The sequence below is a fragment of the Thalassophryne amazonica genome, chromosome 6 (genome assembly GCF_902500255.1).
Source record: "Thalassophryne amazonica chromosome 6, fThaAma1.1, whole genome shotgun sequence".
Lineage (NCBI taxonomy): Eukaryota > Metazoa > Chordata > Actinopteri > Batrachoidiformes > Batrachoididae > Thalassophryne > Thalassophryne amazonica.
The window spans coordinates 73240022-73265558 of NC_047108.1; the positions used below are offsets into that span (position 1 = coordinate 73240022).

Below are 25537 nucleotides of genomic sequence, written 5' to 3' on the forward strand. Positions count from 1 at the left end.
ATCCTTACTTGCAGTCTTGTGCACAGCCTGATACAGTGTCTACTACCAGTGCACTTCATGTTGTTTTCCTTTTTTTTGTGTCACAGTGATAGAGCTGTCTGCTGAGATTGCAACTCTTCAGTTTGCAGTTTTGCACAGCAGACAGGAGTGAAGCACTGTATGAAAGAGAAACCAAATTCTGCAGGAGAAAGCCTCTGCTGCGCAGGTGGACAAGGACACGAGCAGAGACGCCGGGCCCACAGACACAGACGGATGAGTCTCAGTCAGCAGTTATGTGCAGGGGAATTCAATAGAAAATTACAAACGCGCCACATCAAAACTTCCTGATTATGAGGGGAGTCCATCAAACCACAGCAGTGGTCCTCTGGACGAATGTGAACTGAAGCCTGTACACACAGGAGTTCCCAGAAATGTCTGATCAGTGATTTTTGTGTTGTTTTGACTGTGAAAGATGAACGTTTGTGAGTGTGCTGGTTGTCAGAATAATATGTTGTTTTTTCTCATTAAAAAAACAAAGAAAACCTGATTGAACAGATTTTGTGTCTATAGTCTTGATCACTGTAAGCATTGTTTTTTCTGAATAGTTTTTGCATTGTTTTGACTAAATGTAGCTACTCAAAAGAAGTATTTATGTTAATGTTCTCAGCCCCGGAACCTTTCTTCCAACTTTCATTGATATACAGTACCAGTCAAAGTTTGTTCACACTTTATTTAAGAAAAAAATCCACATAGTGACTGACTTGTGATCTGGAATCTCATAAATGTGATGTAGCATTTTGCTGTTATGACTCTGCATTTCATCATTACAAAACAGTAGCTGTTAAATTAACAGCATGATGTCATTATTATGAAAGATCTCATAAATATGACTTACTGTGAAATTCAGTGTTATACTTTTGACTTGGCCTCACTTGCAGCTCCTAACTCATCAATTGATTAAGCATTTCATTAAGCGGCACAGTGGCTTACTGGTGAGCACTGGTGCCTCACGGCAAGAAGGTAAGGTCAGACCTTACTTGTGTGAAGCGCCTTGAGGCAACCTTGTAAGGCGCTATATAAATAAATGAAAATGAAATGATGGTCATGGCATCGCTTCCCATCCTTTCTGTGTGGCCTTTGCATGTTCTCCTTGTGTCTGAGTGGGTTTCCTCTCATAATCAAAACATGCTTATTTAGGATCTGCTCCTTTCTCTGCCCCTGACCAAGGCAGCGTCACTACATCTGGAGTTGGTCCCCGGGTGCCGGACTGTGGCTACCCACTGCTCCTAGTGGTTGGGTTGTGTCGAACTGTAATTAGGATGGGTTGAGGACAAATTTTGTTGTGTGTATATGTATAAAAGGCTATTCTTTTAATTATGACAATGGATCTCAAATATATGACTTAGCATCTAATACCTCTGACTTACTACCTCCTGCATTAACTGACCATTTCATAATTTATGTTTTAATTATTACAGTATCGCAAACAATTGTTGGTGATAACTAAGCATGTAGTATTTGTATAGCTAGCTCATAAATGAGTGAAGCATGTCATAAATATGGCTTATTTCTGCCACTCCTTCCCAAAGGTATTCTGGAGTTGAACAACAGTGTTTGGTATCTGGATACAAGCGCCCGCACAATGATCCAGAATATACCACAAGCATTCTATGGGTCTGTCCCGTGTCCTTCCTTTGTCGCGGAACCTCTGCTTTAACCGGCTAATAGTTGACATCTATATTACAATAGCCAAGTGTCCTCTGTGTGTGTATATGTGTGCATGTGTGGTTGGCTTTATTGATTACAGAGAAATTGGGGAAGGCTGACATTTGACTTTGGTTTGCTCATGTATTTTGGGTCAACGAGGAACGCTGCGAAACATAAAGTTGATGGACTAATATTTTTGGAGAAATTAGCAATATTAGCCAAGAACAGTGAAGAATGGATGTTGTGCTGCAATGCACTACGGGAGTTTGGGGTTTGGGGATTTTAAATGTCATTGTGGTTCATGTTAGTTTAACAGTGCTGTTAGTGTTATTGATTTATTGTGTTCTTGTAGTTCAAGTGGTTTAGTCAGTTTAGTTAAGTGTCATGTTGCTGTTACCATGAGTGAGAAGTGTAGTGTATTTGATTTATGTTGGATCAAGGATGAACGCCAACAAAACAGAACATTGATAGGACTAATATTTTTGGAGAAACTACAGATATTACCTAACAACACTGAACAATGGACATTGATAAATACATTCTCGACTCATGGCATTCCAACAGGAAGCGGTAAATCAGTACATTAAAAGCATGTGTGTGTGATTTTATTTACAACCCAATTCCAATGAAGGTGGGATGTTGTGTGAAATGTAAATAAAAACAGAATACAATGATTTACAAATCCTCTTTGGCCTATATTCATTTGAATACACCACAAAGACAAGATACAGTGAGGAAAATAGGTATTTGAACACCCAGCGGTTTTGCAAGTTCTCCCACTTAGAAATCATGGAGGGGTCTGAAATTTTCATCTTAGGTGCATGTCCACTGTGAGAGACATAATCAAAAAAAAAAAAAAAAATCCAGAAATCACAATGTATGATTTTTTTTTATAATTGTATGTTACTGCTGCAAATAAGTATTTGAACACCTGTAAAAATCAATATTTGGTACAGTAGCCTTTGTTTGCAATTACAGAGGTGAAACGTTTCCTGTAGTTTTCCCCAGGTTTGCACACACTGCAGCAGGGATTTTGGTCCACTCCTCCATACAGATCTCTAGATCTTTCAGGTTTGGAGTTTCAGCTCCCTCCAAAGATTTTCTATTGAGTTCAGGGCTGGAGACTGGCCAGGCCACTCCAGGACCTTGAAATGCTTCTTGCGGAGCCCCTCCTTAGTTGCCCTGGCTGTGTAGGGTCATTGTCATGCTGGAAGACCCAGCCATGACCCATCTTCAATGCTGTTACTGAGGGAAGGAGGTTGTTTGCCAAAATCTCGCAATACATGACCCCATCCATCCTGTCCCCTTTGCAGAAGAGCTCTCCCAGAGTATGATGTTTCCACCCACATGGTTCATGGTTGGGATGGCTTGGCATGGTGTAACATGAAAGCTGGGAGTGACATAAGACTTGGTGTTGGGAAGGCTTGACTGATGAGAGGTGAAGGTTTAAGACCAGACTGAAGAGTCGTGAAGTATTGAGATTGACAGGCTGACAAGATGTGAAGGTTTGAGAGACATAAGATAGAGAGGCTGTGTGAGTTTACAGCTTGACCAGTGAACAGTAGATGTAGTGAAGAGTCAGAACAAAAACTGGACAAGGACTTGACCAACTACTTCAAAGATGAGAACCAAATGTACCGTAGTTTCCAGAGTATAAGTCACAAGCATTCAACACTATCAAAACTATTGCATTTATTAATCCTATTAGCACAATGTTTATGTTCAGCCAAGTTTTTCCATACACAAAAAGCGAATGATGTCTCCCTCCCAATTTACTTTCTTTAAAAATTATTTTGAATTATATAAGAAATCTTTAAAATTTATGAAAACACCTAAAGGACGAAACTGAACTCTTTTATGATTGACATTCCCAGTGACTCATCATTCTGAATATACAATGTGATCCCATTGCATATAGTTATTTTTATATAACGGCTGAGTGGATCCTTGTCATTTGATTGCTGCTTTGTATGTCACATGGATTGGAATGTGACATGGATTATTCATCCCATTTGTGCTGCGTTGCATTTAGCATGCAAATTTGGTTCTATTTAGCGTGCCAATTCGGTTCCATGCATTTGGTATCATTGCACCTGCAAAACCCCGCCCACACACACACTACCCAGGTAACACACAATGTAAATGCAACATTGCTGGAAGGTTGCTGACAACGTTGTAGCAACGTTGTGGGGACTCTACAAATTCATGTTGCTACAACATTGCAACACGTCATTGCAACTTCTGTGCAATGTTCCGGCAACGTTGTGGCAACGTCAAATTGTTAGCTGGGTAGTGGGATGCGGTTTAGCTAAACATTGCAGAGTTTGTTTTGCTGCTGGACAGCGATTTGAATGAGTTAACTGACGGTGCTAATTCTTCTAACATACACACACACAAAAACAAATCCACTACGCTGTAAGGTGTCTGGAGGCATGAAGAGCTGTTAGGATGAAAATGTGGACAAATTTGTGACGCAATTTTTCACTTGACTGAGGAAGTGCACAATTGTTTTTTTTTAGTACACGATCGAAGTCAGTGCACAGCATCATGGACTACATCATCAGAATTATTTTTAAAGTATCTCGCTGTTTTCCAAGTGCTTGAGCTGCTGCCCCCGCGACCCGACTCCGGATAAAGCGGAAGAAAATGGATGGATGGATGGATGGATGGATGGATGGATGGACTGAGAACAATTTTGGACTCCTGTTTAAAGTTTGTGTTGGACTGTTGACGGGCTGTTGAAAGGACTTTTTTTGTTGTTTCAATCTCAGCACTTGCATGTAGCAGGAGCGTGGTTTTCATTTTATTTTTGTTCAAATAATTAATTGTATCCACACAAAAGATTAATTCTGGCCTATGTAAGCTGTCTGAGCCCTGTGAAGCAGACACCCCCCCCCCCCCCCCACACACACACACATTAAAAAATCCAAGCAAACAAGCTGTAATTTCTAAAACAAGCTTTAATTTCCGACGGTACATGAACGCAGCAGCAGTGATCTGCACTGTATTCACACGGGCTGATTTACTGCTCTGATGATATATTTAATCATCTTTACACATATATTTATTACCCCTTTTGACAGTTTTGTGTTATAAATCAATATATATGGCTTAGTAAGGTAATACAATGATACAGCAGTCAGCACGGCACACCAGCATTTTTTCAGGCCTCCTGTGCACTCCTGCAATATTTTCAGCTCCTGCCCATCCTGCGCCTTTCAGTACAGCCACTGTTGATGGCAAAGCACCAGTGACGCACACCAAAATGCAAATCCCTTTTCTGTTGTTTATAAATTAATAAAATATCAAATGACAAGGATCTGTTTTAGCGGTTATATAAGTTTTTTCATTCTTTCAATGGAACAAATATTTTATTTGGTGAAAGCTGGAACGTTCCATTCAACTCTGGTTTGCCTTATTGCATGGAACATTCCATTTATCACCTCATGAAATATTTGTACCATTGAACTCATAAACATTCATTGTTTGTATAATATATATTTATTTATTTATTTATTTGTAACTGTGTGGTTTTGGGTGCTCCCTTGTGTTGTTTCACTGTTGCCAAGATTTCTTGAAATGTAGCCATGTTTGTTGTTTGATTTGTCAGTAAAATCTTCTTTTAAAAATTATTTATTCATTTTTACATATTTATTAATTCATTTTTATTGTTATTTTTTTCATTACGAGAGTAAGGTCATCATGTCAAGAATAAAGCTGAAATACAATTTCAAGAATAAAATTTAAATCACTTTGAGAAAAGATGAAATACAATTTAAAGCATGAAGCAGAAATAAATATTTTTTTAAACCTAATTTCTTAAAACTCTTCCTCCCATGGCCAAACTGACATCACCCTGCTCAGCATGCCGCTCTCGAGCAACATGGAGCTCGTGAGAGTATAACATAACATTTTATTGTGTGATTACAAAAAAATGTACAAATAGTACATAAAAGCACACATCAAAAGTTAAAATCCATAGTAATAATTAAAACCATAATAATACTACTAATTGCACAGTTACTACATAAATACCATCCAAGTTTAAAATAATAGTTAAAACTAGAGACATTCGTCACAAAATGCCCCGCGCGGAGTACTATTTTACATGTAAAGTGCAGTAATATGAATATGTGTGGGGTAGGTATTTGGTTGAACCCTTATGTGTTTGATGTAAACAGGGATACACAGTGGAAAAATTGGAGATTGGCATTATATTTATTTAGAGGATGTGGCCAACAGTGACCATAAAAAGTCGGTAGCCTTCAAACAAATGCAACTTTTGGTAATTTTTTAAAAGTAGGTCAAGGTCACTGGACTTCGAACCCATGCAAGTACTCCTCCAAGGCATGTATCAACAAATATGAAGGTTGTGTGAGCAATAGGTGCTGAGGTACATGGCGGCAAATGAATTTCAGGCGAAGGATTTGACAGTTGTGACCACTGGTGACCTTGAAAAGTAGGTCAAGGTCACCGGCCTTCAAACCCATGCGAAGTACTCCCCCAAGGCATGCACCCACCAAATATGAAGTTTTTGCGAGCAATAGGTGCCGAGCTACATTGTGGCAAACAAATTTCGGACGGACAAATGGATGGACGGACAACCCGGATGCTATATGCCCCGCCTCGCGGAGCATAAAAGCAAATATAAAATGCAATTGATAGAATAGCACATAAAAACACACCGCCTAGGCTAAAACCATAACAAAACCTAAAAACCGTAACAATACCTAAAAATCCATAATAATACATCTCTTTAAAAACATTGACACTGGGCAAGTTAACGATGTGATTAGGTAAACTGTTCCACAAAGTGACAATTTTGTTGTTACAAAAATTCTTTCTGACGTTCAGTTTTGACATAATGTTAAGAAAATTACCTTAAAACACTGATATAGACAACAAATGAGACACCAGGGAAACGGGCTTCATGTTCCTAAGATCTTTCTTCATTTAAAGCTTTAAAGGTAGATGTCATACAGAGTGTACAGTCTGAAAGACAAATATGAGTACATTCAGTTTTCATGCCACTTAGATAGAGTCCCAAGGTGTTACAAAGTCAATGAAATCATTTCATAGTATAAGACAGTCACTCTCAAAAGTCTGTTCCTTGGTGGTTCATTATACACTGATGAAACATTGTCTCGTCTCATCATAGCATAAGACAATCGGTCTCACAGTCCAAATGTCTCGCCTCATCAATCTTATCTGTGCTCTTCCTCTTCCATGGCATTGTTCAATCAATTACTAACACAATTATAATGGTAAATACATTTGATAGAGCATTGACATTAACTTTTATAACACCTAATGACCTTTAACATAGTGGAGTGGCCTCTCAGACCAGCTTGCTCACAGGGGGTCGTTTTGACCGTTATGGTTTTTACGTAATTATTGTATGGCCTTGCCTTACAATATAAAGTGCCTTGGGGCAACTGTTTGTTGTGATTTGGCGCTATATAAATAAATTTGATTGATTGATATAATCTCTAAATTCAAAAAAATTTATTGGACTCAACATTTACTAGGTACAGTTATTGTTGCCCTGCGTAGAACTTTTTCTAACGTATCTTTGTCCCTCTGCAGAAAGGGGGACCACACTTGCACACAATATTCTAGAGATGAGGTCTAACATAACTCATACAATACCAGGAAAGATTCCTTATTGATAGAATTTAATGATTTCTTGATAAGATCCAGCACTCTATTAGCTTTTGCAGCTGCATTACTTATGTACTTGGAAAATGATGAGTTATTGGTAAACAAAATACCTAAATCCTTTTCTTCCATAGTATCTATTTTATCCCCATTCATGTAATATACTCATAACAAGGATTTTTTTTTTTTTTTGCAACAAAGTGCATTACCTTGCATTTTTCACTATTAAACCAGAGTAACCATTATTTTGGCCAATCCGATAGTTTATCTAAATCATCCTATGAACTGACGTCACTGCATCTCGCGAGAAAACTACATTACGCGATTTTTAATTTATTGCTGAGTTTGCGTGGTAGAAGTCACGATCATTGGAGGAAAAAACAAAAACACGTGACCATTTTTTAAAAATTTATTTATTTTTAGGGCAGCTGAGCGTTACCGGGAAATGTCAAAAGATGACACTACAGGCCCGTTTTTTGTTTGCACTTCCTGGAGAACGTGTGTCGGTGCGCTGATGGCAGCGCAGGAACAACACGGCTGTAGCCTTCAGACATCCGCAGTCTGATCGCGGCCGATTTCGGAGCAGCGAGCGACGCAGGTCCCGCTTCACATCATTTATCTTTCGTGTGCAGCGGTTTTTTTTTTCTTTTTTTTTTCAGGCGCGGTGGGGACGTAAACACGTCGGCCTGCGCTCATGATCAGGGGCGAGCTGGAATCGATCCCCCTCACTCACGTTGCCCTTGATCGCAAGTTGATTTTTACTTGTGAGCAGAGCAGCTGGCTCCAATGGCGTCGGTTGCTAAAGTGTCTATTCTGGATTACTTTAACATTGTGTTTGAGGGCGAAAATGGCAAAATCGAGTCCAACTGCAAGGCGTGTGGCACCAGGATACAGGCAAAGCGGAGCGTCACGTCCAACTTCGTAACACATCTCAAGGTAATGCTTTCAGTATGCAGTGTTTATGTTTTAAACGTGGTCGAAACTAGTGAGGTTTAAAGGGGTCATACGATGCAATATGTATATATCTTTAGTTTCGTTTCTTGACATCCCCAAAGTCCCACAATTTGATTACAGGCACTCTGCTACTGTAAGCGTGAGTTGGACTCAAACAGTTCATTTTAGACTTCTGTGACTTATGTCCCGGAAGTCCATTTCTGAACACGCCCACACAGTCACTCTATTGAGCTGTCCCATAATCCCTGTAATTAACTCTCGTTGTAGTCTAAACAACATTCGCTCTATTGATGTTTCAAATCCCGCAAAACTTCGAAGAGTTCACCGCGCTGCAAGATCTCAGTAACATTGAGAACTGTATTGAGATGCTCTGATCGGGCTGCACTTTAACCGCTGCACACAGACAACACCATTAACATCGCAACATAAAACTATTTTTATATTGTGCCTAAAACTCTCATGACTATATTCTCTGGGTTTATAGACGTTGTTATTGTGTTTGTTTTATGTAAACATGTGAGAATCGCAGGCTGTCTCTCCGTTATTTTCAATGGGAGCTGCTGTGAGCTACGCTCGCTTCCTGTTCATGTCGTTCTGAGGGACAGTGAAGTTTGCTCTTTAACGTCTTATTGTTCTTTACAACACTGTTTGTCCTCTTTGTTCCAGACTAATATATATAATATGTCTGAAATTCGTTTTGCGTTTATTAAATTCCACGCAGATTAAACGTAGCAGACACAGATTATTTGTTATAATTGTTTTAACAAGTTTTCAGGGTATCATGCAGCAGTCTCTTATTAACGTTATGAAAAGCATAAAAAATTACATTTTTGTTGTATAATATTCATTTACAATTGTCATCATGTGGATTCTCTATGTTGTTTGACTGCAGCGACTCTCTGGCGCGCAAGGGATTATGGGATACATCAATAGGGCGAATTGAGAAACCACATGATAACAATTGCAAATAAACATTGTACTACCAAAATGTAATTTTTTTATGCCTTTCATCACGTTAATAAGAGACTGCATGCACAAGACCCTGAAAACCTGCAGTTTTTCCAAATATTCCATGTTTACTAAGTTTAACCTGGTGGAACTTTATAAACGCAAACTGAATTTCAGACATCTTATATATTACTCTGGAACAAACAGCACAGGCAGTGTTGTAAAGGACAATAAGCGGGGAGTTGAAGAGACAACTTCACTTTTCACCACAATGACATGAACAGGAAGCAATCGTGGCTCACGGCCATTCTCATGTTTACATAAAGCAGACACAATAACAACATCTAAAAACCCAGTTAATATATTCACAAGTGTTTTAGGCACAATATACAAAGAGTTTTACGTTATGATGTTAATACACGTGTATGTCCGTGTGCAGCAGTTACATTGGGTACAGCAGTCTCGTTTGAGGGCAGACACTAAAGAGGGGAAATATGATATAATTTCTCCACTTCCGGGGACAAAAACACTGAACTTTCTCTGAGTTTTTTGGGCAAATTACACACAAACAAAGTGAAAATGCAAAGAAAAAGTGATGATGCAGTGGAAAGTGGACATGTGTTGTGGTTTGTTTATAACCTGGAGCTCAAACGTGTCGAGGCGGTTGTGCATGTGAGAGAAAGCAGCTAGCAGTCTGGCTAGCTGTGTAGGCTAACACTTGCCGACACGACCTCTCCCATTTGGCTTGTCTTCTCCACTGGAAACTGAAAAAAATGCACTTTTCGCAACTGCTTGGTGATTGCAGTCAAAAACAAAACAGTACACCATTTTTACATGTGAAGTTATGCTGTGTATATGTTGCTCAACGGGAGCGGCGGTCCCCATAAGTGATCAAATTCCACGATGTCACGCAGGGTTCAAACAAGATGTATATCTTGCCTTAAAATTATATGGTATCATACTGTAAAAGGGTTTTTACACAGGTTCAGTTCCATATATACCAGCAGTCTCCTTATGTTTGTGTTTGGCTGAACTGTATCTTCTTGCAGACATTAAGCTAATATTCTATATGAATGTAGCTCATTATGTGTTTTTTTGTGTGTGTGTGTGTTTCTGCCTCTCTTGTTGCAGCGTAAGCACCAGGCTATGTACGATGAATTTGTGAAAAGGAAAGATATGAAGCGAGAGGGTTCCCTGCACACGTTCACTGCCAACGGAGGGAACACCCGCTATAATATCCCTGTCAGTACTGCAGCGGGAGGGGGGGGAGGTGGTTTTGGAGGAATTGGAAATCTTGAGAGCGGAGGTTCTGGAGGAGGGATGACAAAGTTTGACAGACATGACCCGCGCCAGGTGTGGGGTTATTCTTCATTTTGGTATTGCTGATTATGTAGTAATGGAGATAATTTAGGATTATGCAAAATTTGTTTGTTTTTTTAAAGTGTTATATTAATGCATTTATTGTTATTTATATTATTACCATTAGGTTTTAATCTCTGAGGCCATAGCCAAGATGATTGTGCGTGACTTGCAGCCAATGTCTGTGGTGGAGAACCAAGGATTCAGAGAACTGCTTCAGCTTCTGGAGCCCCGCTACACCCCAGAACCCCAGCACTACATCCAGAGCCAGCTCTTCCCAGCTTACGCTTATCAGGCCCAGCTGGCCACCCGTCAGGCCCTGGCCTCAGCGCTCACTCTCAGTCTCAGCTTGGATGTCTGGAGGGGCTTGTCTGGCATCACATCAGGGTAAGAAGAAAAAACCAGGGACAACTCAGTGAATACAGAGATTAATTCACTCAGTGATCACTGCGTTCTTTTTCCACAGGTATCTCGGCGTTACCTGCCACTTTCTCACGTCTGACTGGCAGATGCGTTCAGCCCTCCTGGCTTGCCTTCCCATTTCTAGTTGCCGCTCAGAGAATCACGTGCTTTCAGATTTTGAAGAAGTATGTCGCTCACATGGCGTCTCAGGGAGAGCGTTTCGTGTTGTTGCAGATGCTTTCCTGGCCACACCGACAGTAAAGCCATGCTGTCTTCCTGGTTTCCTGGTTTCACCTCTTCTCGCTAATGGGCAAGCCGATGATGAAGAGGAAGTGGGCAATGGGGATAATTTGGAGGATGGAAACAGCAACGGTCATGGTGATGGGGGAGAGGAAGGAGAATGGGAAGACTCATGGGAGCAGACTCTGGGTGTTTGTAGGGTTAACTGTTTCTCTCGCTGTCTTGATCAGTGTGTGAGAGAAGGGCTACGTTCCTGTCCACAGATCTCCTCCACGCTAGCCAAAGCTGCCTGCTTCTACAACTACATTACCTCTGCTGTGCCACTAGAGAAACTCCGCCAGGTGTTCGACGGGTCTGGCCTGATGAGCGGGGGATCAGGCAATGCCCCAATTCTTACAAGAGACTGGGCTGGTCAGCTGAAGGTATGTGGTATTACATTGTCATCTGTGCACATGTTTTATACAGTAACAGTATGAAGTGCATAGTGTAATGTTTGGACATAGTTGTGACATAATGAGGCCCCATTTAGCACATTACATGGTGCCTTCTTTTTAGCACAGACTCTGGAACAATTTTCCAAAACACAGGTGATGCAAACGTTTCAAAATGTCATGTAAATGTATTTTGAGATTGCCATAACGTATTTGCTGTATCGCCAAAACGTTTTCCCACATTTACCCACATAGTGGGCATCTCTCCACAGTTGCGAGATTAGCTTGTTAGCTGAGGTTATTGTGAAGGTGGGTAATGGACCATAGGTGGTATTCATATCAGAATCAGAATCGAGTTTATTGCCAAGTAAGTTCTCACATACAAGGAATTTGATCTGGTGTCATTGGTGCGTAAACAACAATTAAAAAGAAAAGGAAAAAAAATACTTCTGTAAGAAGTAAAGGAGTCAAATAGACAAAACTATGTTCACTGTCAAATAAATATAACAGTGGAATGGGGCTGTGTAAAGGCATGGAGATGTACAGTACCTTTCAGTGTAGGGATGATCAATCTGTACTTTGTGGGAGTGGAGGGGGAGGCAGGGTAAATGGGGGTCTCTGGCATTATTTATAAGTCTAGCTACAGACAGAAAGAAGCTGTTTTTGTGTCTTGAGGTTTTAGTCCTGATGGACCTCAGCCGTCTGCCAGAGGGGAGGGTGACAAAGGTTTGTGTCCTGGGTGAGAGGGATCGGCCACTATCATCTTTGCTCGCCTCAGGGCCCTGGAGGTGTACAGGTCCTCTAGGGATGGCAGATTGCAGTCAGTCACCTTCTCTGTTGCATGGATGATACGCTGCAGTCTGCTCCTGTCTTTAGCAGTGGCAGCAGTGTACCAGACGGTGATGGAGGAGGAGATGATGGACTCAGTGGTGACAGTGTAGAAGTTCACCATCATTTTTTGCAGGTTGATCTTCCTTATCTGATTCAGAAAGTACATCCTCTGTTGTGCTCTTTTGGTCTTGCAGTCCTGGGTGATCCCCAGGTAACAGAAGGGAACTGCAGATTAATGCAAAGTTTAAATAATAGTGTGAAATACCAACTTATTGTCACAGTGACTTTTTTTAAAGTAATTGTTGTGTAAATTTCGATGCAACATTGCAGTGAAATCAAAGCAGTTGTGCATTCACGTGAACAGATTATGCTAAAAGCAAACGGCTTCTGTTTTGCAGCCAGCTTGACACACATCGGGGTCCAAACACTTAAAGTGCAAGTGACCTGATTTTTGTTTTTGTTACTGTTGTTGATTCACATTATTTTGTGATAGTGTGTTTTATTCTGTTGAAAACACTTGCTTTAATTGTCATCCTAACACATTATTTTGGCTAAATATTACCCCTGCAGCAGCACTGTTTTTTTTTTTTTGCAAAAACAAAAATGACTGAGACGCTGCAGTGTAAGCGTGACATCAATGAGGTACATTAGCAGGCTCACCATGCCGAAAACAATATCAATCCAAACATTTTTTTTCTGTGTCTGAAAGCTTATATGAGACAAAACACTAACAGAGAAGATAATGTGGCATTTATATTTTGTGACCAGACCACAGGTTTGAGCCAAGTAATCCCTGTAATTTACAGCAGCCTCAACATATTCAGTGATCATTTATGTTTAAAGATAAATAATCAACTTTATTTATCCCAAAGGAAATTATTTTGCCAGAGTACAGAAACAGTAAACACTGGTTAGTTAAATACACAATTACAGAAATTGTTAGTATTAGTAGAAACCAATCATTTTTTTTCTTTTTTTTAACAATAAGTACAACAAATTTATGCAAAAAAAACTGGAAGATATATTGCAAAAGATGTTTGACAATATTGCACATAACTGAATAAATCTGTTTATGTATTCATCCTGCAGAAGGGGGGGGGACTTATACAGTCTGATTGCCACAGATAGGAAAGACCTCCTGTGGCGTTCTGTGGTGCACCTCAGTGGTCTCCATGTATCACTGAAGGTGCTCTGTCAGGAGGTCAGTGTGGCATGCAGGGTGTGGGAGGTGCTGTCCAGGATGCTGAGCAGCTTCCTCAGCATCCTCCTCTCTGATATCTCCACCACAGACTCCAGCTCAACCCCCAGGACAGATCCAGCTCTCCTGATGAGCTTGTTGATTCTGTTTGTGTCAGCTGCCTTATTAAATATTAATTACATATCATGTATAATTCCAGGAATTGGTCCGGATTGGTCCATAGGCATAGAGGGTTTTTATTTTATGTTTTAAATTGGAATTTTCCACCTTAGCTTTTTATAATAAACCCCATCCGTACAAGCACTCTTTGATTGCAAATATCTGTTCACATGAAAAGCCACAGGTGGCTGAGAGATGAGCGAACCGGTGTGGCAGACCAAAAGGTCCACCTCTAAAAATTGGTCTGCCCTGCCTCCACTGCGCATGCGTCATTTCAAAGCTCAGCTTGAGCTCAGCTCAGTTTGAGAAAGTCTCTTCACCTAAAGCAGTCAAATGGATTAATGGGATTATTAACCATCAGATGACAAGGTAAAACCTCTTAAATCATTCTAAAGCCAGTTTTAAGCAGAAACAAGGCCATTCTAAGCAGAAATGAGGCGACGCGGTCACGCTTTCAAGTGACAGATGCACAGTGAATGCATCAGGTCATGTGGCTGCGGTGCTCTGATCGCTTCCCCCGTCTTTTATGAAGAAATAATGCTGAATTTATGTGGAACTGATTGTTGTACAAAAGCTTCAGATATCTGTCACTGAGATAGATGATGGCTGAAGTGCAATTTGAAGCAGAAACAAGGTGATAATCGGTGAACCACAGCTAATGACACATGCACATTGAAGGCAGGGCGGACCGATTTTTAGTGGGGAGCGTTCGGTCGGTGACACTGGGTCGCACCGTCTTGTTCCAAGAGGTGTGTGCGTGCATTTGTCTTATGCGTGTCTGATCTGACCTCAATCATTGTTTTCATTGTCTCTCTCTGTCTCTCTCAACAGAGCACGTGCACTAAAAAAAAACAAAAGTGTGTGGGAAATATAAATCACTTTTTGCATTTTATGTTTCTAGGTAATTTACATTAAGAATAGCACATAATATAATCCCATAGATTTGGTTGATTATTTGAGCTCAGATTTAAAAGAAAAATCATGAATATTTTTGAGTAATTTAAATTTTTATAACAACATTGAAAATGAAAGATATTTGTATTTATCGTCACTGACCTCACGACGGTTTCTCAAATTTCCTGCAACTTTCTCTTGAAAACTCACTTGTGTTTTTTTTCCTTTCTGTGTCATATATTTATTTATTTTTATCCTCAGCATCCTTCTCCCTATATACCCTGGGTCCCTCCTCTGCACATGTCCAAACCATCTCAATCTCGCCTCTCTGACTTTGTCTCCAAACCGTCCCACCTGAGCTGTCTCTCTGATATGTTCATTCCTAATCTTGTCCATTCTTGTCACTCCCAAAGAAAATCTCAACATCTTCAGCTCTGCCACCTGTCTGTTTGTTAGTGCCACTGTCTAAACCATACAACATAGCTGGTCTCACTACTGTTTTGTAAACTTTCCCCTTCACTCTTGCTGATATTCTTCGGTCACAAATCACTCCTGCCACCTTTCTCCACCCACTCCACCCTGCCTGCACTCTCTTCTTCACCTCTCTACCACACTCTCCATTACTTTGAACAGTTGACCCCAAATATTTAAACTCATCTACTTTCACCACTTCTACTCCTTGTAACTGCACTATTCCACTGGGCTCCCTCTCATTCACACACATGTACTCAGTCTTGCCTCTACTGACCTTCATTCCCCTTCTCTCCAAAGCATATCTCCACTTCTCCAGACTAGACAACTTGCTCTCTACTCACACTACAGATCACAATGTCATCTGCAAACATCATAGTCCATGGGGACTCCTGTCTGATCTCATCTGTCAACCTGTCCATCACCACTGCAAACAAGAAAGGACTCGGAGCTGATCCTTGGTGTAATCCCACCTCCACCTTGAATGAGTCTGTCATTCCGACTGCGCATCTCACCGCTGTCACACTATTCTTGTACATGTCCTGCACTACCCTAACATACTTCTCTACCACTCCAGACTTCCTCATACAATGCCACAACTCTTCTCTTGGCACCCTATCATAAGCTTTTTCTAAGTCCACAAACACACAATGCAGCTCTTTCTGTCCTTCTCTGTACTTTTCCAACAGTATTCTCAGAGCAAACATTGCATCTGTAGTGTTCTTTCTCGGCATGAAACCATATTGCTGCTCACAGATCTTCGCCTGTTTTCTAAGCCTAGCTTCTACTACTCTTTCCCATAACTTCATGCTGTGGCTGATCAGCTTTATGCCTCTGTAGTTACTGCAGCTCTGCACATCACCCTTGTTCTTGAAAATAGGAACCAGCACACTTCGTCTCCACTCCTCAGGCATCCTCTCACTTTCCAAGATTTTATTAAACAATCTGGTTAGAAACTCTACTGCCATCTGTCCTAGACATTTCCATGCCTCCATTGGAATGTCATCTGGACCAACTGCCTTTCCACTCTTCATCCTCTTCATAGCAGCCCTCACTTCTTCCTTGCTAATCTCTTTTACTTCCTGATTTACTCTCACCACATCATCCAGCCTTTTCTCTCGCTCATTTTCTTTATTCATCAACTCTTCAAAATATTCCCTTCACTTGTCAGCACATTACCATGTGCATCTTTTACCAATCTAACCTGCTGCACATCCTTTCCAGCTCTGTCCCTTTGTCTGGCCAATCGGTACAAGTCCTTTTCTCCTTCCTTACTATTCAACTTCTTGTACAGCTCGCAATATGCCTTTTCCTTTGCTTTTGCCACTTCTCTTCTCGCCTTACGCTGCATCTCCTTGTACTCCTGTCTACTTTCTTCATCTCTCCGACTATCCCAAAACTTTTTCGCCAACCTCTTTCTCCTTATGCTTTCCTGGACCTCTTCATTCCACCACCAAGTCTCCTTGTCTTCCTTCCACTGTCCAGATGTCATACCCAGTACTGCCCTAGCTGTCTCCCTCACCACATCTGCAGTACTTTTCCAGTTGTCCAAAATTGCTTCCCCTCCAACTAGTGCTTCTCTCACCTGCTCGCTAAATTTCACACAACAGTCTTCCTCCTTCAGCTTCCACCATCTGATCCTTTGTTGAGCTCTCACTCTCTTCTTCTTCTTTACCTCTAAAGTCATCGTACAAACAGCCATCCTGTGCTGTCTATTGACACTCTCTCCTGCTACCACCTTACAGTCTGTGACTTCTTTTAGCTTGCATCTCCTATAAAGAATGTAGTCCACCTGTGTGCACCTTCCTCCACTCTTTTATATGTTACCCTGTGCTCCTCCCTTTTCTTAAAGTAGGTATTCACCACAGCCATTTCCATCCTTTTTGCAAAATTAACTACCATCTGTCCTTCCCCATTCCTATCCTTGATACCATATCTACCCATTACTTCCTCATCACCTCTGTTCCCTTCACCAACATGCCCATTGAAGTCTGCTCCTATCACCACTCTTTCATGCTTGGGCACACTCTCCACCACCTCATCTAACACACTCCAGAAATCTTCTTTCTCCTTCATCTCACAACCTACCTGTGGGGCATATGCACTGATGATATTCATCATCACCCCTTCAATTTCCAACTTCACACTCATCACCCTGTCAGACACTCGCTTAACCTCCAACACACTTTTAACATACTCTTCCTTTAAAATGACCCCACCACCATTTCTCTTCCTGTCCTCACCATGGTACAACAACTTGTACCCACCGCTGATGCTCCTGCTCTTACTTCCCTTCCACTTGGTCTCTTGCACACACAATATGTCTACCTTTCTCCTCTCCATCATATCAGCCAGCTCTCTCCCTTTACCAGTCATACTACCAACATTCAAAGTTCCCACTCTCATTTCCACCCTTCTAGTTTTCTTCTTCTCCCGCTGTTCGTGGCAACGTTTTCCTCCTCTTCTTCGTCGTCTTCGCCCAGCAGTAGCCCAATTTCCACCGGCACCCTGTTGGGCAATAGCACCGGTGGCGGATGTTGTTAACCAGGGCCGCGACCGATCCGGTATGGGAATTCGATTCTGAGTCTGCATAGTTGGGTTGGCTTGTTTTACGCCGGATGCCCTTCCTGACGCAGCCCTCCTCATTTATCCGGGCTTGGGACCGGCACTGTACTGGCTGCACACCCCATGTGGCTGAGTTTTATATATATAATACACTCAACAAAAATATAAACGCAACACTTTTGGTTTTGCTCCCATTTTGTATGAGATGAACTCAAAGATCTAAAACTTTTTCCACATACACAATATCACCATTTCTCTCAAATATTGTTCACAAACCAGTCTAAATCTGTGATAGTGAGCACTTCTCCTTTGCTGAGTTAATCCATCCCACCTCACAGGTGTGCCATACCAAGATGCTGATTAGACACCATGATTAGTGCACAGGTGTGCCTTAGACTGCCCACAATAAAAGGCCACTCTGAAAGGTGCAGTTTTATCACACAGCACAATGCCACAGATGTCGCAAGATTTGAGGGAGCGTGCAATTGGCATGCTGACAGCAGGAATGTCAACCAGAGCTGTTGCTCGTGTATTGAATGTTCATTTCTCTACCATAAGCCGTCTCCAAAGTCGTTTCAGAGAATTTGGCAGTACATCCAACCAGCCTCACAACCGCAGACCACGTGTAACCACACCAGCCCAGGACCTCCACATCCAGCATGTTCACCTCCAAGATCGTCTGAGACCAGCCACTCGGACAGCTGCTGAAACAATCAAACCGATTGTTTCAGCATAACCAAAGAATTTCTGCACAAACTGTCAGAAACCGTCTCAAGGAAGCTCATCTGCATGCTCGTCATCCTCATCGGGGTCTCGACCTGACTCCAGTTCATCATCGTAACCGACTTGAGTGGGCAAATGCTCACATTCCCTGGCGTTTGGCATGTTGGAGAGGTGTTCTCTTCACGGATGATGCGAAGGAGATGTGTTGCACTGCATGAGGCAAATGGTGGTCACACCAGATACTGACTGGTACCCCCCCCAATAAAACAAAACTGCACCTTTCAGAGTGGCCTTTTATTGTGGGCAGTCTAAGGCACACCTGTGCACTAATCATGGTGTCTAATCAGCATCTTGGTATGGCACACCTGTGAGGTGGGATGGATTATCTCAGCAAAGGAAAAGTGCTCACTATCACAGATTTCGACTGGTTTGTGAACAATATTTGAGGGAAATGGTGATATTGTGTATGTGGAAAAAGTTTTAGATCTTTGAGTTCATCTCATACAAAATGGGAGCAAAACCAAAAGTGTTGCATTTATATTTTTGTTGAGTATATATATATATATATATAGGTTTCCATTACACTCCTAATTATGCAAATTGAAGTACTGAATTGAAATTACGTGGAATGGAAACATGTATTTCGGGGGGTGGAGGTGGGGGGTTCTTACATATCACAAAAAAGTTTTTGCACTTGCAGAAGGTGGTTCTTCAGGTGATTAAAAAAGGCTGCTTAACTTGAAAAAGGGGAATGGAAACACTTTCTTCAATATTACGGTTCACATGACATACATGGCATCACATGACATTCTGAAATAAAGAACATAGTACAAGTGGATGAAATAAGAGATTGAGAGCTTATTAAATGTTATAAGGGATAATATTACAACAATATTTGATATAAAGAAATGACCTCATGCTTATGACTGCTGGAATAGGCAGCCTCCCGTGACTCTTAATTGGCGTAAGCGAGTGTAGAAAATGGTTGGATGAAATAGGTATATTTCATGGGACCTTACCCTTCCATCACCATCATCATTCGAATTACAGTTCTTGTGACAGGACACAACCCAGCAGTGGCATTCAGTAATTCAATGAAAATGGTTTAATTTTGCAACTATTTTTAGTGACATTTTGAAAATATTGCAAAACTTTTGCACAAATTGATAATGAAAGCCCAGCTACTGACTCACTCACTGACTCCATAAATCATATGTTTGCCCTGTTAATCACAGGAAATATTTGATGTAAAAATGGTTAATTTCAGTGGAACGTCATTTGTTTATAAATAAATTATGTTTTGTTTTGATCAATTATATGCAGGTGCTTCGTCGGATGCTGGACTCCATGGAGTTCCTGGAGGAGATGAGTGGTCCAGGGGAGCTGGCCCTAGATGTTTCAGAGAAAGCCCTCCTGAGAGAACTGACTGACATTTTGGAGCCTTTCACTGAGGCATGGGACATGGTCCACAGAGACAAACAGGATGATGTACAGACAGACAGACATGTATCCATCAGCTTGGCTTTGCCCTGTGTTCTGGGTCTTCGTAAGCACCTCTCTGAGACCTCAGCCCCTCACTGTCCCTCTCTTGTTGTGGGTCTCAGCCAGACCATAAACTGTCGACTGGCCTCTATCCTGGAGGATCCGCTCTACATCACTGCTACCACGTTGGACCCACAGTTCAAGCTTACATGGAGCAGCAACCCTGACTGGCACAGGCAAGTCCTCCTGGAGGAGTTGACCAAACATTCATCAGCCTCAAACCCTTTAGACCCCAATACAGACCTACATTCCCAAGCCCAGTCTCCAGCTTCATCTCCTGTCACCTCGCTCTCAAGGCCTTGCAAGCTCTTCTCCTTCATCAAGCAGAGACCCATGACGCAGGCCAAGAGCCTTGAGCAGGAATTGGCTGTGTACCTACGTGAAGAACCCACAGATGAGGAGGCCTTGCACTACTGGCAGCGGAAAGCAATTGACTTTCCTCTTCTCGCTCAAGTGGCCAAGAAAACATTTACAATACCTGCCTCGGGCACTGTGGTGGAAAGCATTTTCATTACAGCTGGCCGATGTTTGTGGCCAGAGAGAGGCCGCGTCTTACCAAAGAACCTGGAAACGCTCATCTACCTTAAAGCCAACTACAGATTATTATGGACCTAGAGGTAATAGTCAACATTTCAGTCATGCAAGGAACCACAGAAGGCAAACGGTATCATACCTGAGGAGTTATCCCTTGTAGCATTCTAAGGAGCTTGAGTAAGCAGCATAATGCATACCCATAAGAAATGGAATGACCTGCTCAGAATTCTAAACCACGGCCCCATTTACATTATTGAGAAGAGTTTTTGCAGACTTTAATCCTGTCTGTTAGTTATGTAGCCTGAATGTGGGCATGCCACGTGATGTATCAAAAGAACTTAAAGTGGATAATTACCAAAGTATTTTGGTAATCATTTTGCTGGAGTAAGGTGTTCAAACAAGAACAACAACAGTGAATCCAACAATCTTCCCAGAACAGCTTTGAACATAACAAAATTATATATTTTAACTGATACTCATTAATCGTACAGGTTTTAATTCTACATTTTAAAAATGACTGAGCGAAAGCATCAGCTGCTAAACAGTAAGACAGTGTATCATAGTTTTGTTTGTTTTTTTCTCTCTGTATGTATGCCTCCATCACTGGGTATTTATAATAAATGTTTCACTTTGGAAAAAAGTGGTGCGCACAGTTTATAGATGAGTGTTCACTCATGGATTGCACGTACATATGGTCTATATGTTATGGGAAGAAAAAGCTAATCTTTATGACATTAATTTTTATGAGTATTAACATTCATAACTCAGTGAACTCCATACATTATGATTACTTTTTCTTTGTCAATTTAACCCTATAAAGCCCACCCTGTGAAATAATTGTCAGAAAATTCAAATTTTTTGAAATTAGAGTCTTTATTGGACCTTTTAACAAACCCACCAAAAAACAAACAAACAAACAAAAAACCTTTTTGCATATATGAGTTTTTATTTGTATCATATTTGCTACATTGGGCGTTCTAGCATAAAAACATCCATTTTAAATCCAGAGCAAACATAACATTTCAAACCTATAAAATGCTGCATTTTCTTAGGGAAATTACTGTGGATCACTTGTTTCAGGCAGCCATTATGAATGTCTCATCTGAAGGCCATCTGATGCATAAGATACTGACATCTGGTGGTTTATCTGTGCACTACAAGTATCTCATTGTATACAATGGGTTTTTGGGGAGAAAATATCACACTGATGAAGCAGACATCTCAGAAAATCCTGTATCAAATATGACACACTTGGTGTTATAGGGTTAATTTCATACAGATCTGTGAAGAATGCAACTGGGTGTGACCCTGCTTCCACGCTAGAGACCATGGAAAATAATGTGTATACAATCATTGTGAATTATTACCAAGTCTTTGTGCAGAACACTGTACATGTACTATGTAGTTAAGTATGTATGTTAAGTCACAGGGCAAGGAAATAACATTTAGCACCTTACTAAGGTGCTGAATGGTCTGTTGACAGTGGATTGGGATACCACACAGTGCTGCTCTTGTTTGTTGTAGTGCAACATTTAGTACATTGTTTTTTAGCAGGGGTGGTGGTTAGCAGGGGTGGTGGCCAAGTGGTTAATGTGCTTGGTTTCAGTTCAGAAGGTTCCGGGTTCAAATCCCACCCCTGCCACATTTCTCCATGTAATGTGGAGTTGCGTCAGGAAGGGCATCCGGCGTAAAACATGCAGATCCACCTTGGATTTGCTGTGGCGACCCCAAGTGCAAACAAGGGAGCAGCCGAAGGGACTTACTTATTGTTGGATAGGCTTGAAAATCACTTTTTTTTTCCATAGTTGACATCATACTTATCTGACCAATACCATTGTGTTTTGTAACAAACAACTTCACCATAAAACTTCTTCCGTGATCTGTGGGCTATTGCAAGGTTCTGTATTGGGCCCTTTCCTTTTCTCTTTCTATATAGCACCACTTTGATAAATATTGCAAAGTAATGGAATTGCTTTTCACTGTTTGCTGATGACACAGCTTTATTTTTTTAGCGTCAGTGAAGTGCAGGGGTGGTGAGCAAGTGGTTAGTGTGCTTGGTTTCAGTGTGGAAGGTTACCGTTTCAGGTCCCACCCCTGCCACATTTCTCCATGTAATGTCGAGTTGCCTCAGGAAGGGCATCTGGCGTAAAACCTGTGCAAATTCAACATGCAGATCCACCTTGGATTTGCTGTGGCGACCCCGAGTGCAAACAAGGGAGCAGCCAAAGGGACTTACTTTTTTTTAGCATCAGTGAAAATTTGGATGTCCCGTAACATCTTACTTCTGAATTCAGAGAAGATAAAATTGATGGTCATTGGGCCCACAAGGCACAAAAGCTAGTTTGAGCAGATGGTATGCATGTGTCATCCAACAGAGAAAACAAAGAATTTAGGGGTGATATTTGATCCTTTGCTGTCTTGTGACCTACATATTCAAAAAACTACATTCCCTTTTTTCATCTGCATACTATCAGAAGGATTTCACATTTTCTATCAATGGTGAATGCCAAAACAGTGATTCATGCGTTTGTATAATCTAGAATTGATTGATTATTGTAATGCTTTTTGTGGCTTGCCACTGAAAGCATTAGGGGTCTTCAACTGGTTTCATAATGCAGGAGAAGATTTGACCATATTGCTTCCACCTTGTTTTCCCTTCATTGGCCTGTTGTTTATGTAAGGTCTGATTTGAAGTTATGTTGTTATTAGCATTATAAAATTCTTCATGGATTAGCTCCTCCCCCATGCTTGGTTGATTGATTTATCCCTTAAGTACTGGCCTGTGCTGTTAGTTCTCGGGATCAAAGACTGCTGTGTGTTCCAAGGGTAAAGAAGTCACAGAGCCTTTGTTCGTGCACCCTTTTTGTGGAACAGTTTGCTCATCGAGATAAGACGGCCTGATTTTGGGGACTTGTTTAAATCCAGGTTAACGACTCATCTGTTTTTGCTCTCCTACAATCTGATATAGACTTACGTACTTTAGTTGTGTTGAACTTTTTTCCTCCCTTTGTTGTGATTGGTCAGGACTGCAGAGAGAGTCTGGTGTTTTTTTGCATCAATATTATTTGTTTGCTGGTTGCTAGCTACATTGTGTGTTTGACAAATCTCTGTACCTTGTGTTATGTTAATTGTTCTAATTCAGGGTCCGAGCCCAAATGGGATGTGGACTGCTGCTGCAAAGCAACACTGTTCCCAGTCCCAGCATGGCTGGGAACCCTATTATTTTTTGTTGTTTTTATTTATTTATTTTCCTTATTGTTTTTCTCCCACTAAATGCAATACTGGAACCTAGACCATAAAAGCTAGAGAGTTGCCACTTTCGGAACTGGTACAAAACCCTGCACGTAACTCAGACACAAAAGAATTGAAAAAATCCGCCAATAGTGGTGCTATAGCACCATGTTTGCATTTTGGCCTATAACTCCCAAAACCCTACATTGAACATTCAGGTGCCTTATATGGGTACGTTCACTGGCTCGCGCTGAATTAGCTTGAGTTAGGCCATTTGTGTGTGGACAGTTCTTTCACAAATGAGCAAAATATGTAAAACTAACTTTTTCAGATGTAACCCAGACCATTGATCTGATCAACATCAAACTTTGCACACAGTCTACTGGAGCTCAAGACGCTTAAGTTATTAAAAGTTTGATGGGCCTTAAACTACCCGAGATATAATGATGAACTTTCTGTTAGAAACAAGCCGGACTTACTTTGTAATGGTAACTCTGATATGCACAAAACTCAGGCGGCTGATGCAGAATAGTACAGAGAGGGAGCCTAATTAAAATTGTTTCAATTGGGCGGCGCCAACAGTATCTACAGTTTATATCTCAAAACTGGCTAATCGGAATTGTACCAAATATGACATGGATAATCTTGGGACAGGTGTTTTTTCATATACATAAGGAAATTGTGATTGTTGAAAGGGATGTGGCCCCTTTGCTTTTTAATTAGAAAGTGGGTGTGGCTCATACCATTCAACCTATCAAGCTGAAATTTTGAGTGGATGTGCTGAAAAAGAGTTGACATCATGGTTGAAGTTTGTCATCTTGAAGTTAAACTTTGAGTGAAAGCACCATCGCCCACGTGGCTCTGCCAGTCATGCCCACATTACAAAATTTGAAATGTTGAGTCGCATGGCCCCCGCAAACGGGGATACACAGGGTCCAAACTCTTTGTATACCTGCTGGCAGGTCTAGTTCTTATGCTTATTGTTACTGTGGTGGCCAGAGCAGGTGGCCACCCAAACTGAGTCAGATCCACTGTTGTTGGATCATGTTCTTCTGAAACACCTTGGGGCAACTGGTGTTGTGATTTGGCACATTATAAATGAAAGTGAATTTAATTGAAAATGTACATTATTTATTGGTAACTATCAAAAGTGTGAAAATAAATACTTTTTCATATTATTTGAAAATCCATTTTTTGTTGTTTTATGGAGAAAAATATTTTTGAAGATACTCTGTTGAAGGTGCATAAATGCTGTTTAATCCAATCAGTTTTGTTCTGCCCCATTTGATCATAGCTGTCTCAGTTATACAAGCTTATGGAGAAAGCACTAATGTATATTTAGAAAATAATAACTCCAATGGTGGCACGGTGGGATAGTGGTTAGCACTGTTGCTTCACAGCAAGAAGGTCATGGGATCACTTGACACCTGGTCCTTTCTGTGTGGAGTTTGCATCTTCTCCCCATGTTCGCATGGGTGCCCTCTGGGTGCTTCGGCTTCCTTCTGCTTCGAAAGACATGCAGGTTAGGGGAGTTGGTAACTTTAGGTACGCGTGAATGTGTTTGTCTATATGTTGACCCTATGACAGACTGGTGATCTGTCCAGGGTGTCCCATGCCTCACACTCCATAACTGCTGGGATAGATTTTTGTTTTGTTTCATTTTCTGACATACTAATGGTGGTGGGGGGGTATGTTTTGTTTTACACCCCAC

The 25537-nt window shown here is 41.1% G+C and overlaps 2 protein-coding genes across 3 annotated transcripts in view; both read left to right on the top strand.

The window, feature by feature from the left end:
• ccdc115 (coiled-coil domain containing 115) overlaps window positions 1–916 on the top strand; it is a 38305-nt gene extending 37389 nt beyond the window's left edge. The window contains 1 exon segment of the mRNA XM_034171490.1: window positions 87–916. Within this exon segment, the coding sequence (XP_034027381.1) occupies window positions 87–151 (65 nt within the window). The 3' untranslated portion in view covers window positions 152–916.
• Window positions 917–7793: 6877 nt separating this feature from the next.
• Window positions 7794–20723, top strand: si:dkey-109j17.5 (zinc finger BED domain-containing protein 4). 2 transcript variants are annotated; one of them, XM_034172473.1, is made up of 5 exons: window positions 7794–8280; window positions 10378–10599; window positions 10733–10992; window positions 11072–11669; window positions 19843–20723. In XM_034172473.1, exons 1-5 carry the CDS (start codon window positions 8131–8133, stop codon window positions 20674–20676), a joined length of 2064 nt encoding a protein of 687 aa, XP_034028364.1. In that variant the 5' UTR covers window positions 7794–8130; the 3' UTR covers window positions 20677–20723. The 2 variants fall into 2 exon arrangements, with proteins under 2 accessions (XP_034028364.1, XP_034028365.1); XM_034172474.1 differs by lacking the exon at window positions 7794–8280 and having other exon boundaries at window positions 10476–10622.
• Window positions 20724–25537: the final 4814 nt, after the last annotated feature.

What these genes read in the sequence shown, in the direction of transcription:
- si:dkey-109j17.5 (XM_034172473.1), top strand. Translation starts at nt 8,131, where the DNA reads ATGGCGTCGGTTGCTAAAGTGTCTATTCTGGATTACTTTAACATTGTG. An exon ending in ACAGACATGACCCGCGCCAG is followed by an intron (nt 10,600 to 10,732) that starts GTGTGGGGTTAT and finishes TATTACCATTAG; the next exon opens with GTTTTAATCTCTGAGGCCAT. An exon ending in ACTGGGCTGGTCAGCTGAAG is followed by an intron (nt 11,670 to 19,842) that starts GTATGTGGTATT and finishes AATTATATGCAG; the next exon opens with GTGCTTCGTCGGATGCTGGA.